This window comes from Apis laboriosa, unplaced genomic scaffold (genome assembly GCF_014066325.1).
Source record: "Apis laboriosa isolate Shangri-la unplaced genomic scaffold, ASM1406632v1 scaffold16_cov148, whole genome shotgun sequence".
NCBI lineage: Eukaryota > Metazoa > Arthropoda > Insecta > Hymenoptera > Apidae > Apis > Apis laboriosa.
Window position 1 is genome coordinate 2,021,620 of NW_025222129.1, and position 13,734 is coordinate 2,035,353.

A 13,734-nucleotide genomic window follows, 5' to 3' on the forward strand; every position below is an offset into this window, starting at 1 on the left:
GATTTTTGGCTTAGGATAAATGTGTAATTATTTGCATGAAACGAGCTCGAAAGAAACAATATGTTGCAACCCAAAGCTTCTCTTCCCAAAGCTTTTCTCGCGCGAAATCATTTATTTCCTCGAAAGCTCTCCAAGGTTGACTGCGAGCAAGCAAGTGTTTCTTGATAAATTGTTGATGAATTATTTAAGGAGGGCATGCAATATTCCCGAGCCCCGTTTCTTCCGATGGATCGCAACGAATGTTCCACGATTGCGAAAGGTTACGTCTCGCTCTGCTCATCAATGATTGCGCACGGCTCGTTAATTAACTTTTCCCCCATCTTTAATTATCATATACTTGAATATTAAATAGAGAGGCGACCTAACCCAATTCCTTCCTTCTACCGAGCGTATCAGCAAAAATCGTAATTACGCTTCGATGAGAGACAGAGAAAGAGAAAGAGAGAGAGAGAGAGAGAGAGAGAGCGAGGTTGATAAATAACTCGACAAAGGCAAAAATCTGAGAATGCTCGCTTTTATCGTACGCTGGAAAATAATCAGCCGCCTGGTGAAAAGACCTCGGACGCTTATCTGCGTCGATCCAGAGTTCACTAACCCTAATATCGCATCGGCGTGTCCTCGGGAGAGATGGAACTGGTATTCGAAAGGTAGGAAGAGGAAAAGAGAAGGGAAATGGAGGAAGGGAGAGGGGAACGGGATAAAAAGTAGAGAAAGAGAGAAAAAAAAAAAGAGGGAAAGGGAGGCCAGGTGGAAGAGGGAACCGAAGAATAGACCGACATCGGCGGATTTACCAAACAGTCATGCGTGTGGGTGAACGGTGTGCTCGCGAGGTTGGTAAAAGGGGAGGAAAGGAAGAGCGCAGATTCCATCGTTTCTTCCCGGGTGGTTCCATCCCTCCTCCCTTTATCGATCCTCCTCCAGCGGAGCAGTAGCGCAACATCGTCGCTAGGAATCAGCAACGAGGACCATGTACCACCCGGCCGCTATGCCGATAGAATTTGCCTCGATCGTCGCTTTTACCAATAAGTCTCATAAGTGCATTGCGTCACTCACTGTCCAGTTGCATGGTTACGGTGATCGCGTGTACGTACAATCGTGTACGATCGATCGATCGTTTCGTACATGTCGTATTGCACGAGGAATCTCATGAATGAATACAGTACGGGACTAATCGTCTCGATTCCATCTTCGAAATCCGATACGTATCCAGTTTCTAAATTTCGATAGAGCTTGGCGTATACGTTACGAAATATTTTCGATGAATAATCCGAAAGCTCTCGAAAATTCGGTTTGGCAAAACCTGGAATACAGCCAGAGGCCTGCACCGAACGACGGGGAAAGAAACTTGGAAGATGGAACGGTGGCGAAACTGTTGGTATGGATGCGCAGTGCATGGACGCGCCTCCGTGAAATCCGAGCGAAAATATCGCGAAGGCGTCCCCGTGTAGTTACAACCCTGCGGCTGTAACGCGCAGGCGGTCGAAGTTCCTCGAAGACCGCCAAAAAGTATCGAGGTCGAACGGGTGATAGCGGATATTGCCGAGGCGTGGCGGAAACGACCGATTGGCGTCGAACAATCACGAGTCGGAGCCGTTGCGCGGTTCGGCTGATTGCAGGCGCGCAGTGCAGCCGCCGGTAGAAGCAGCCTCGCAGTCGCTGCTCGGCTATGTTTCAGCTGAGGTGAGCGCACGAGGGACGGCTCGTGTCGCCGCCGGTTCGTCCTCTTCTCGTGCTCTTTCCGTTCGTTTCTCGCCGCCTTTCTCCTTCATTCCCCTTCACGTGTGCATTCGATCGTGGACAAACGGGTCTCGTCGTCTGGCGCGATCATCGAACGAACCTAGTCTCACCAACGAACACGACGTAAGTGCTTCGTGACAATCACCATGGTGTTGCTTAGATACCTAGATTTTTGTACTCGATGTGTGACGGCACGTACGGTGGTCGAGCAGCCGCTCGGTGTATTCGATTGATATTCGATGGGTGTTCTTTCTAATGGTAGAAAGAAAGGATGAATTGTTAACTGCAACAAATGGTAAGATCGACGAAGGCAGGAGTGTCAGTGTTTGGAAATGACTCACGGTTATTTCGTTTGGAATGTGTTATCGCTTGGTGTCTTCGGCCGCCAATCGCTGCCTGTGTTTACATACACGGTCGAATCGTATGGCCTTCGTAAACTTCATAAATTCACACGAGTTCTCAGAAACGTGTTGTCGAGCCTAATCAGGTAAATACTTTCCGGAACCGATACGATGTTAAACGCGATGGTCATCGGATTAATATCGATACACGTTTGAGTCATAAATTCTTATTACAACTCTATACATCGTAATTTCAACGTAAGGAAAGAAAAATGGGATAGATTGAGTTCAGATATAATTCTCCTTTATCGAATCCGACCGTCGCATTGGAACCAACTGACCAGATATTTACCCGTTCGTTCAATCAAATATTGCTTGACGTAGGACGATAAAATTGTGCACGAAATCGCGCGTTATTTCCGTCTTCTCAACTCTTTCCATCGCGTCTAAAGTTACGCGCTACGGGACTCGATGAACGATTTACGCGCGTACTTGAAACAATTAATGACACACAATGGAGTCCGATGAATGGTCGATCGTTCTTCCCCGATCATTTTACTCCGTATTCGGGGAGAGTAGAATCACGAGTGAACGCGACAAATCGGTGGAACGATTAAACTCAAATTCGACCCCTCTTTGGCGGGTGTTGTGTCTCTCTGTCACGGCATCAGGTTTCGCGTGGAGTCACGTGAGGATGAGGAAAAGAGTGGGCAGATCGATTCTAATCGTGCAATACACGACAATCGAACGGTACAACAGGGAGGAAAAGCTGGCATAAAAATAGAAGGGAGAGCAGGACGTGTACTTGGCCGTAGCCTATACGATACGATGTTATCCTGCCGCGGTGGGTGTCCTTGTTCTTGCGACCGCCATTACGACGTGTCAAGGCGAGACGCATACGTACGTGTAATATTAGATCCGCACGATAATCATCGCGATAATAGCGTAATAATCCCCCCCCCCCCGAACATTGTTCGACCGTTCCTCCACTTTATCTCCTCTCTCTCTTTCGCTTTTTTCCTCTCTCTTTACCCCCCTTCACCCCTCCAATCTTGATACCGTATCGTAGATTTTTCTACGGATAATATCGTAGCAGATATCGTGCTCCACGTATCCTTCTCACGTTTCCTCCACGTTCGTCGCGTCTCAAATTTTTTTCGCCGCGAGAAAAAGGCGGAGAGGCGGCCGTGATTATCCCGTGCAAGCTCGTCGAGTATTTTTTTCGAAGCGGCGAAAAAGAACGCGTGAATAACCTTGCCCTTGCTGGTAAAAACATCGAGCAACCCCAAGGTGGCGTGCTTTTCTGACGGTGTCAGATGTACATCAGTCGATATATCGACTTATTTCCGATAATGTATTGCCATTCGAGGCGATAACACGTACGAAAGTACACGCTTATACACGTATGGTATACGTTACATCAGATATGCTCTTGTCTCGAAAAAAATATCGAATTTCTTGCTTCAGTTCTTCTCTTTTTCTGCTTATTTTTTTCGACGATGCTCCAGCTCGCATGCCTGATCTTTTTTACGATTCGTTCGATCGCTGGTAGAACAACTCATTTGATATCTTTCCTCGTTTCGAGAATGGTAGTATAGAATTCCACGTTTGCGTAGCATTCGTCATTATTCGATCGAATTCTTTGTTTTTCCTTCCTTAAATCTCGGCAATGCACACGATACTTTATATATTTATGATATTTATGATATCGTTATTTCTCCTACGAGTCATTTCTACGAACGAGTCTTATCGACATTCTTTTACAATTAAATGACAAATTGATTAGCTTACGTGTTATTCTATTTGAAATAAAATCTCGAGATCGTAATAACGAAATCGTAAGATCGATTATGAGTAAATTTTTCGTGAGAAATAGAAGAATCTCATATGAAATCCGTATAAGATGTTACGCTTTATCCATTTCTCATCAGTTTTTTCTTCTAGAAATTTTTCCTTCTCCTCTATTTCTTTTCTTTCTCCTCTATTTCTCTTCTTCTGACGTATTTATTTACGTGATTTCTTTTACAGCTGAATCTCTTTCTCTTCACGCCCTCGTTTCACTTTTTCCTTTCTACTAGAATCCCTTCGTTCTCGCTCCATCTTTTCTTTTTCATTACAACCAAATCGTTCAACAACCTATTCTATTCTTCGGAGCGTTAAAACAAATTATTAGAAACTCGACAAATCGAAATTTAAATTGAAGGTAAACCTTTACGTAAACCGGGAGGGGATGATGAGTTCAGTTTCGATTCTATTAAGAATTACAGAAAGTTGTTGTCCGAATCAATCGTCGTTCCTTTAATTCACGACTCGGGGATACCGTAGAAACTGCTATAATCGGATCATGAGAGACATCCCCGGAGCAAATTGCAGCGAACGTTGGAGGGTACGCGACCCAGCCACAGGCGGCGTAACAGCTCGGCGTATTTCTAGAGCAGCTAGTTAAGAATAGCACGGCGAGTAGACGGTTGAATTAAATATAGTCGGTGAACGACCGGCTATTATATTACGAAATTTCATCGAAGTCACGGAAATCCTAGCGAGGACGTTGTCCTGCCTGGCGGGCACAATTTTTTCTCTCCCAGTAGAAAATAATCGATGGACAGAAAATCGATCGACTCTAATCTAAATTGAAGCGAAGGGAGTCGCGATCGCGACGGGACGAGTCTTCGAGTCTTCGAGGATACGATCGATAAAATTTGACGCGGCGACGATTCTTCTTCGTCTCGATCAACCTGCAGGATTAGGGGAGGACAGGTTTCGTTGCGTTGTGTTTCAGGAAGACATTAACGAGGATTATAAATATCGGGAAACGTGGAGAGAAGATACAAGGGATGACAAGCGATTGTAGGGGGAAAAAAAAAAAAAAAAAAACGATTTGATGGAAAACCAATACCCAATAGTCGTCTCCTACTGACCTAGAACTCTCCCCTCCCCTCTCTTTCTCCCCGCTCAACTTTTATCAGCACATTGAAATAGTTTACGAAAATATAAAAATTCCTATCCGCTCCGTGTGTACGGAACAATTTCTCGAGCCCATCCCATTGCAGACTTCTTTTCACTTGCAACTTGGTTCAACTTCTCTTCTTCCAAGTTTAACTCCGTTTTACCGGTACAAACGAGAGTTTCGCAACTAGAGAGGGGAACTAATTAACCGTCCCGAACAAATGATCCATTCGCGAGGCAGGCACACCGGTGGGAGGGTTCGTCGTCTCTCCGTTAAAGTGCATTCCGGCCAATTGGAGTAGCGGTGGTGGCCGCGTCGTTTCGATATCCTGAATGAAGAACAATGCGCCGTTACAGGGTATTGTTTAACAGGCCGCGCCAATAATTGGATCTCGGTGTCATTAATTAAATGCGGGAAGCGAAACGATTTCCCCTTCGACGTCTTCGCGCAACAAAAAAAAAAAAAAAAAAAAAAAAAAGAAAGAAAAAAGGAAAAACGCGCACGGATATTCGGATTAAGGAAAGAGGAAATATATTCGCAGCGATTGAATTCATTTTCTCACGTTAATATCGATTTTCCGTTGGAAGGTAATTAATCATGCCGGTCGTGCCAGCCGAGGGTGCCGGCCAACTGGAGGACCTTGACGAGCCTCCAGAGCCTCGTGTCCGCGGTGGGAGCGGAAGGGCCAGCCTTATGAAACCCCTGGTCGTCCTCGCCCTTCCTGGCATGTATCTTTTCTACAAGTACAGCCAGTACAGGAGGGAGCAGCGCGAATTGTCACGGAGGCGGGTCACCGAGAGGGAGCTTCAACATCTTCATCACAAGATCGTGAGTATTTCGTGTATTTTTTTCCTTTTTTGTTCCTCGAAATTTGTATTGGGATATCAGCTTAATTCGCCACGATATTCGACAGTAAAAGTTCTCAATTGTGGAAAGATATTTCACAAATATTGGGTGTAATAAAACTATGGAATTGTTGTGAAAGTAATACAAAAATGGTTTATTTAAAGCATTCTGTACAAAGTTAGTCAGGACGAATTTGGACGAAAAGTTGTTGCACGCTATAATGACTGCTATATGACTCACTGAGATAGAATTCTTTCATTTTTCTTTTCGACATTGGAACGAATTAGAGACAGTAAAAGTTCTCAATCGTGGTTCGTAGGTATTTGTGGAAAGATATTCCACAGGGTGTAATAAAACTATGGGATTGAAAGTAATACAAAAATGGTTTATTTAATGCTTTAAAGCATTCTGTACAAAGATGTGGTTGGCTATATGACTGTTATATGACTCGCTGAGACACGATTCTTCCATTTTTCTTTTCGACATTGGAACGAATTAGAGCAGAAATTTTAACAGAAATTATACTCGACAAAGATTCGAACTGTTCGTGACAAGCGAAGATCTCAATGTAACGATGGAAACAAATAATGCGGATGCAGATTATTCTTGCGACCAGCGAATCTCATTATTAAAATATCGATGAGAGTATCTGTAATGAAGTACAGCGCGCTGAAAGAGATTTCAGTGTTAAAAGGAGACAAGGATCGTCGAAGGATTTTGATCAAAAAAATTGCGTAAGTAAAATTTCGAGAAGAAAATTTTCGAATAATTATTAATTAAGAGAATCTTGCGAAAATTACAAAGTTCTATGTGTTAAAAATTAGGGGGAGGAAATATTTCGATTGAAAACGACTTTTTCGATTCCACCTGTTGTGGCTTTTCTGTTGCCCCTACAAAGAATCGTGGCTCGATCTCCTCGTTTAAAATAGCACAGACCTCTCTCTCTCTCTCTCTCGTCCGCGTTCATTACGTTTTCATCGAGTTTCCGAGAACTCGGCCAATCTTCCCTAAATACTCAGCCGGCGCTGTTCTCGTCGATTCTCGTTTTTCAATGGACGTGTCCCTTTGTCTACTGTAATAATAATCGTGTTCTTCCGTCGTATTAACGAGTTTGCGGCCCGTTCCCACGATGATTATCCCGGGGACGACAGGCGGGACGAGGCGAGGTAGCTAAACACACGATATCCGAGAAAGTAGACGCGAAAGGATGGGGGCTAGGAGAAGGAAGGGGTTCAATTACCCGAGGTTAACACGATCATCGCTCGGTGGAAAGTCTCTGTAGCAGCTCGAAAAGATTAAAACAATTTTATTACTGTACAGTATCGAGTTTTGCTTATACACTTTTTATACTTTTACAACGCTTGTATACACCCCCTTGGTCGCATTCTTTTGCGATTATTTTGTGTCGTTGATAAAATTTGCAATGTGTACGATTGTAACGAACTTCCCTTCCCTCTCGAAGAATCGTATCGAGATAATTCGATCGAGCTCGTTCGATCAATTGGAACGGGATGAAAAATTGTGATTCTTCCATTGAAAAAAAAAAAAAAGTAGTTAAATAAGTATCGATCTCCACACTGCTGTTTTCAATTTCAATTCGAATCGATGCAACCTTTCTTTTCTTTTTCTCCTTTTTTTTTTTTTTTAAAGAATTGATAGAATTTGATCCCGTCCTCTTGAACTCACGCCCAATAGCCTCTACGAGGCTAATTTATTCCCCCTGTGTTTTAATAGCCGAATAAGTTTCTACATCCGTGGACAATTATCGAAGGGGTCACCTTCGAAAATTGCCTCCATCCAGCGGAGACGAGTGGTAGTGGTAGTAGGTCACTCGCAGATTTGGCAGTGCTCGGGGAAAATGAAAATGGAAAAAGTATCATCCCTGTCAGGATGGCTGCCAACCGACGATATTCACGCCGCCACGGGGGGGCCACGCGGATCCACGCGAATTCGGCTGGCCTCGGTTATACTCGGTATGTCCGCTATGGCCAACATTTCTGGTCCGCACCTAAACCGGAATCTCTCGAATCCATTTAACCGCGCACCGTCACTGCTCTGATTTACGACCTCCCTCGTCTTCCTCCCCCCCTTATCAGCAACGATACGACAGGAATATCCCGGATGTTCGATCCGGCAATATTAATCCGCCCGATTTAACCCGATTTAAATCGAAGAGAAGGAAGGAATTATTGTGCTAAGGGGAGGCGAGGTTGGAGATGCACCACGCCCAAAACCTCGGTCACGAAACGTTGGGGGGGAAAAAAACACGAGAATATGGAATATGTTTCGGACCCGTTGACTCGCGTGCCGGTAAACGACGATCGGGGAGGCCTTGGAATTTTTCAACCCCCTATCGCGATATTAACTGCGCGACCCTAATAACCAGGTATCATTAATGACTGCACCGAATCGGTAGATTATCGGTAGAATAATGTCAGGGGAGGGGAGGGGAGGGGTCTCCCCGCTTTTTAAAATATTCTGAAATTTCGGTCGCGTGCCGGGTAAACCTCCAAGTCCGAGCTTTTGACCTTGTACGCGTGAATTCGATCGAGGGAGAGAGAGAGAGAGAGAGAGAGAGAGAGAGAGAGAGAGAGAGAGAGACACAGATACGGAAATTATCCTCCGATCGTCCTCAAGTTCGCATCGTTTTGGAAAGAGAGAACAACCTCAACCTTGACTGTCGACACGCGCGGCCACAAGTGGATAAGTAAAAAACTTACGGCAAAGTTCGAGCCTTTGTTGCTTTGCTTCGTAATTCAACGGGGTGCTTAGACGTCAGATAAGGCGCACGCCAACTTTGCGTTAAGATCGGGATCGGGTTCGGTGTAGGTGAACCTTAATGCCGTTCGTTTTGGTCTGACGGAATGTCACGTGGACAGAAAAAGAGAGAGAGGAAAAAAAAGGAAACCATACCATTGGATCAATTATTCTTTGTACTTTTCATTTCCGTTTCTTCGATTTCTCCAAATTCTCGACATCGTTTCAGGCAATCGTTTCGTACGTAATCATCGGTTTATGTTATATTTATATTATATCGATGTCACGAACTCGAGATATTCGTCGAAGGAAATGTTTCGACTCTCTCTCTCTCTTTCTTTCTCTCTCTGTGACGAAACAAAAGTTTTACGTCATTATCTTAGTCGTGAATCACAAATGGCGTTTATGGATACTCTTGGACCGTGGATCGTCAAAAATCGTTAAGATACATTTTTTTCGCGAAAAATTTACCCCCTCCTCGTGTCGAGCTTTCGATCGCGTGACCACGTTTCCTTCGTTCGTTCCCTCGTTGTAATTTGACAACGATAGGGATAGAAATTTTCTTAATTAACATACTCGACACTCGGGCGTACGTTACACACGAGTCGTGTGTGTGTGTGTGTGTGTATATATATATATGTAACAGCTCGTACATTCTCGGTCGTATTTTTAGAATTGCAAGAAAATTGGAATCGAGCTGGTTTCAAGAGCGATTCTATTGCCACCTTATCTCTTCCACTACGTAACGCACGGGTGACGCCAATGAACTCCCTTTGTGACAATGAACCGGTGTATAGTATCATGCACGTGTGGGTTGTGCCATTTTTAGAGCGCTTTCGTGTTCATTTCCACGAATGAAACCAAGTTAATTAAGAAGAGTGAAGCGAATGGAGAAGGGGGAAAAAAAAAAAAAGAAAAAGAGGGAGGAGAAAAAGAGAGGAGAATATACCGATGACCGAGTGGCCAATGACCTGAAAGCAGTCCAGCTTTAAGGGTTGATAATACCATTAGACCGACCGCACGAACCCCCATAATGCGCAGACCTTAGAAATGCCGATCGATGCAGCTTTCTGCTTCTGTTAGATTACACGAGGCTTGTTCACTTTCCGGACACAAGTTTCGAGGATTATCTCGATAACCGATCGACGTAAACGTGTTTTTTCCCCTCTTTTCTTTCTTTCTTTAATTTCATTTCGACGAAATAATCGAAAATAGAATTCTTCTTCTTTCGATCGAACGAACGAACGTTGCTCCTCGACTTTTTTCCAGAAGTAAGATAAAAAGCGAAAGGTATCGATCGGTCATAAAGTGTCGCGTACTTTCGAGAGCGTCTTAAAAATTCTCTCTTGCATTTTTCTTGGCTTGCCGTCTGGGCTATTGTTTTAAAGCGATGACCAACCAAGATCTTGCCTCTTTTATTGTATTCCAAGCAGACTGAAATACACTCGAGGTTGTTTGGAAAGAAAAACTGTTGCTCGGACGTCCCGGGGCTGCATTTTCTCGATACTCGTTGAATATCGCATGCGTTTCGCGCCGCCTTCGATCGAGCATCTCCTCTTCCAAGATTAATTTTCTCGTCCCCCTCCGTTACATCTCCTCTATTATTATTCCTTCTTTTATCTCGCAAAAAATTACGGACATATATATCTTTCAAATTCTCTTTAATCTCTTTTAAATTTCAATATTTCTTTTTTTTTTTTTTTTTTTTTTTTTTTTTAATTTNTTTTTTTTTTTTTTTTTTTATCCTTTCCATCGTGATACGATGGTTCGATGGTTATACAATATTTTACAAGCCTAATTACCGCCGGATCTACCCCTTCAGCTTCAAGAAGAGGCTCTCGACCGTACACTTGGACGTTGAAGTAATCTTAAAAATTAACGACGTTGTTGCAAAGAATGTTCGCCATTTGTCTCTCCCGCTCGCCCTCTCTACCTCTGTGAAGCGATAACGCTACTAGACCCATAAGAATGATAACTCGTTACGATCGTCTGAATGTCGTTACAACCTTTTTTCAACAAAAAAATGTCTATTACTTACTCCTGTTGAATTTTAACGACGAGAAGATCAAAAGAGAGAGACATCGAATATCTCTTGCTCGGTAGGATCAAGTGTATTTTTAAAAATCAGCAATGTTGAAAATCAATCGCATTTTCTCTCGTTGCTTTTCAGCTTTTGAAGCGAGAAAGAGAAGGAAACTTTGTTAACTTTCGCGTGGACGAAAGTTGAATCACGGGATCGCGATTTAAATCGTGAAAGTGCGCTTCGAATTTTACAAAAAAAAAAAAAAGTATCTCGTTTTAAAGCGATTATTCGACTTGGATTATTAAACTTGGAAAGCTCGTCACGAGCAAAAGCAGAAGAATATTAAACGTAAACGCGTGAAGAACGCAAGGATATCGAAATCGTACAATTTCACCGGACACGACTTGATCCCCTTCTTAACTTGTTTAAACTCGGTTGTAATCCGATTGAAATTCTTTCGCCAATTACTTAAATTTTCACCTTTCCTCTGGTATATCTTATTCCATTTTCGCTCAAAGAAATTTGGCAAATCTGCTCGCTCGCTTCGAGAATCGTTTTAAAACGTTTTTAAAATTTTTATGAAAGCCCTCCTTAAGACACGAGCGAAAAGAAGTCGAAGATAAAATCGATATAATTGCGCATCGCGTAAATGGAAGCTGGTTGAAGCTGGAAGGCATAATTCGATGCTTCCGCGACGATACACCCTCACCCCGTTACCATTAATGGCCGAGGAGCGACTTCCTGTGCAGTTGTGCGGCGTACTCGGTGGACTCCTCCCCTATTGTCCGGCTGTATCTCCAAACGATGAATGACACTGTTGTATCGCGCCTATAATTCCCCCCTTCCCCGTAATGGAAAGAAAGTAGAGAGGAAAATGGAGGCGAAATGGGTGTTTGAAACACGAGGAAGAAACGAGAGAGAGAGAGAGAGAAAATGGCGATTATTCAGAGCGGCGCAATTTCTGAGGCCGTGGAAACGAATGGAAGATATCGAAAACCGATTCGAATTAACCGCGATCCAGAAATCTGGTTTTGAAGGAATACAAAGCTTTTTTTGGGAGGAGGAGAAAAGGAAAAAGAAAGAAAGAAAAAAAAAGGAAAAAGAGGCGGCCGAGAGATTGAAAAACGAGAAAATCCTTCAAATCGGAAATTTGTATCCCGATTTGTATCCCGCCGCGAGTTCGACGCCTGTTCGGATAATGAAAAGGGGTTGGAGAACAGAATTGGGGTGGAAAAAAGAATTGGGAAAGGTGGGAAGCCGGAACAATTGAAACGAAGAGCTTAATTACCCCGGGGCGAGATTCTGGACGAACCGCGGCGCAAAAATAGAATGGCCATGATACTTTGAGCTGTGTTCGAGGCTTAATGAGGTTTCGCGCCACGGAAGGAGGGAGGGGAGCATCTCTCGGCGTCGTTTTTCCCCTCCTCTTCCCCTCGGCTCCCAGTTTTCTTTCCCTTTGTTTAATTTAATACGAAATTTGCGGATCGAATTCGAAGAGGGAAGAAATCTTATCTCCCCTCCTCCCTCTTCTCCCTCTCCCCCCAAGGCCCATTTAACAGCAGCCTCCGGAAAGGAAACTAACGGCGTAGCGAGGGCTTAACAAGTCTCTGGGGGTAGTTGCTGCCGCTTCCAGCTCCATAAACCTTCATCTCTCTTCCGGGCGAGAGATGCTGGTTTATGCTGATAGAACTGCAGAGACCTGTAGTTCGCTGCTCGAAACTGGAGGTAACGCGTTGAACAAGTTTAATAATTTCTTCTCGTCGGAATGTGGGTGGTGAATGTGAATGGAATCGGAGAAATGGAAAATCAGAGAAGAGGAATAAGAAAAAAAAAAAAAAAAGGGAGGAAGAATGAAACGAGTGGTGGCGCGTGACGAAGGATCGCGTCATTTATGGAAGGCGTTAATGAGGCGTTACCGCCCTGGGCGTCACTGCCGGCTGCGTAAGCGTTCCCCCTTCGCGGAAATAATCGCGTGACGTCATCCACGTAGCCGCGCACGTGTTGCAATTTTGCAGAGAGAAGGAGACCTCTATCTATTCCCGCTACGAGTTTTCATTAATTCTTTTCCATCCTGTTAACCCACATCGATCTCACGAATCGTGAAAATTCTTGAGGGCGATTCTTCTGCTTCTTGAGCAAATAAAGGATCTTCGAGAAACGATACGACATCATCCTCATCGTTGAAACGAGCGTTGACGTGCAACGGGAAACGTGGTTAAAGAACGTGGACAACCCCTTGGAACAGTTGTTCCAGGAATAACAACAACAGGTACAAGTGCACCTGAAACGAAAAGTAATACGAATACAGCAAGGAGGGAGGAATACGCGACGCATCGAGTGGTATCGTTCGTGATTCGAAGCGAGGCGAGAACAAAGGGAACGAAAGGGGTGGAGCCGAGACCGAGCCGTGCGTTTTCGTTTTCTATTTCAACGGGGAACGATGCACCTTTATCGATGATGATGCTGGGGGGGGATATCGAAGCCCCGATATCGGGGGCCCCTGTTTGAATGCCGCCGAGACTGCGCCCAACCAGACTTTATTTCGTCCCATCGATTTCGCCGCTGTCACTGACAGGGACGGGGTGGTAAAAAGAACCCGATAACGTTACGTCTCATTGGAGTCAATTCGGCGAGAAATTCCCCGATGAAATTCGTACTTTCGCGCGATAACTCTTTCGTATAATAATCGTGTCTTCTCTATCGGCAAGCGGATCGAACCGCCACGATTCGTTACACACATACACATGTATGCATGTATATATATATATATATATATATATACATAACACACGGAAAGTCTTAACAACTGAGCGCATTTAGGAAAATGCACAGGCTCGCTCCTTTATCGATCGAGTGGAATTTCCGTGTAAGAAATTACGCTGGAAATTCGCGTTTCAAGCTTGTCGTCCTATTACGCTATGAGCTCGAAATAAATTTGAAATTACTACGAAAGGGCGGAAGGTTAAGCGCGAGATTCAACGTGCGCGACATTTACCCTCTCTGGGGTACGTTTCGTTAAACGCGAAAGTGTAGAACGCGTTTGAAAACTACACCCACCCCGCTGGATTTACTCGCCTCTCATA

The 13,734-nt window shown here is 44.1% G+C and overlaps 1 protein-coding gene across 3 annotated transcripts in view; it reads left to right on the forward strand.

Annotated features, from left to right (window-relative positions):
- Nucleotides 1-13,734, forward strand: part of LOC122711286 (eukaryotic translation initiation factor 4 gamma-like) — a 37,310-nt gene that overhangs the window by 5,485 nt on the left and 18,091 nt on the right. The window contains exons 1-2 of one of the 3 annotated variants that reach the window (XM_043929887.1): nucleotides 1,469-1,680; nucleotides 5,613-5,853. In XM_043929887.1, coding sequence (XP_043785822.1) covers nucleotides 5,623-5,853 — 231 coding nt within the window. In that variant the 5' untranslated portion in view covers nucleotides 1,469-1,680; nucleotides 5,613-5,622. Of the gene's footprint in view, nucleotides 1-1,468; nucleotides 1,861-5,612; nucleotides 5,854-13,734 lie in introns of those variants that run through there. The other 2 variants (XM_043929885.1, XM_043929886.1) reach the window with 2 other exon arrangements.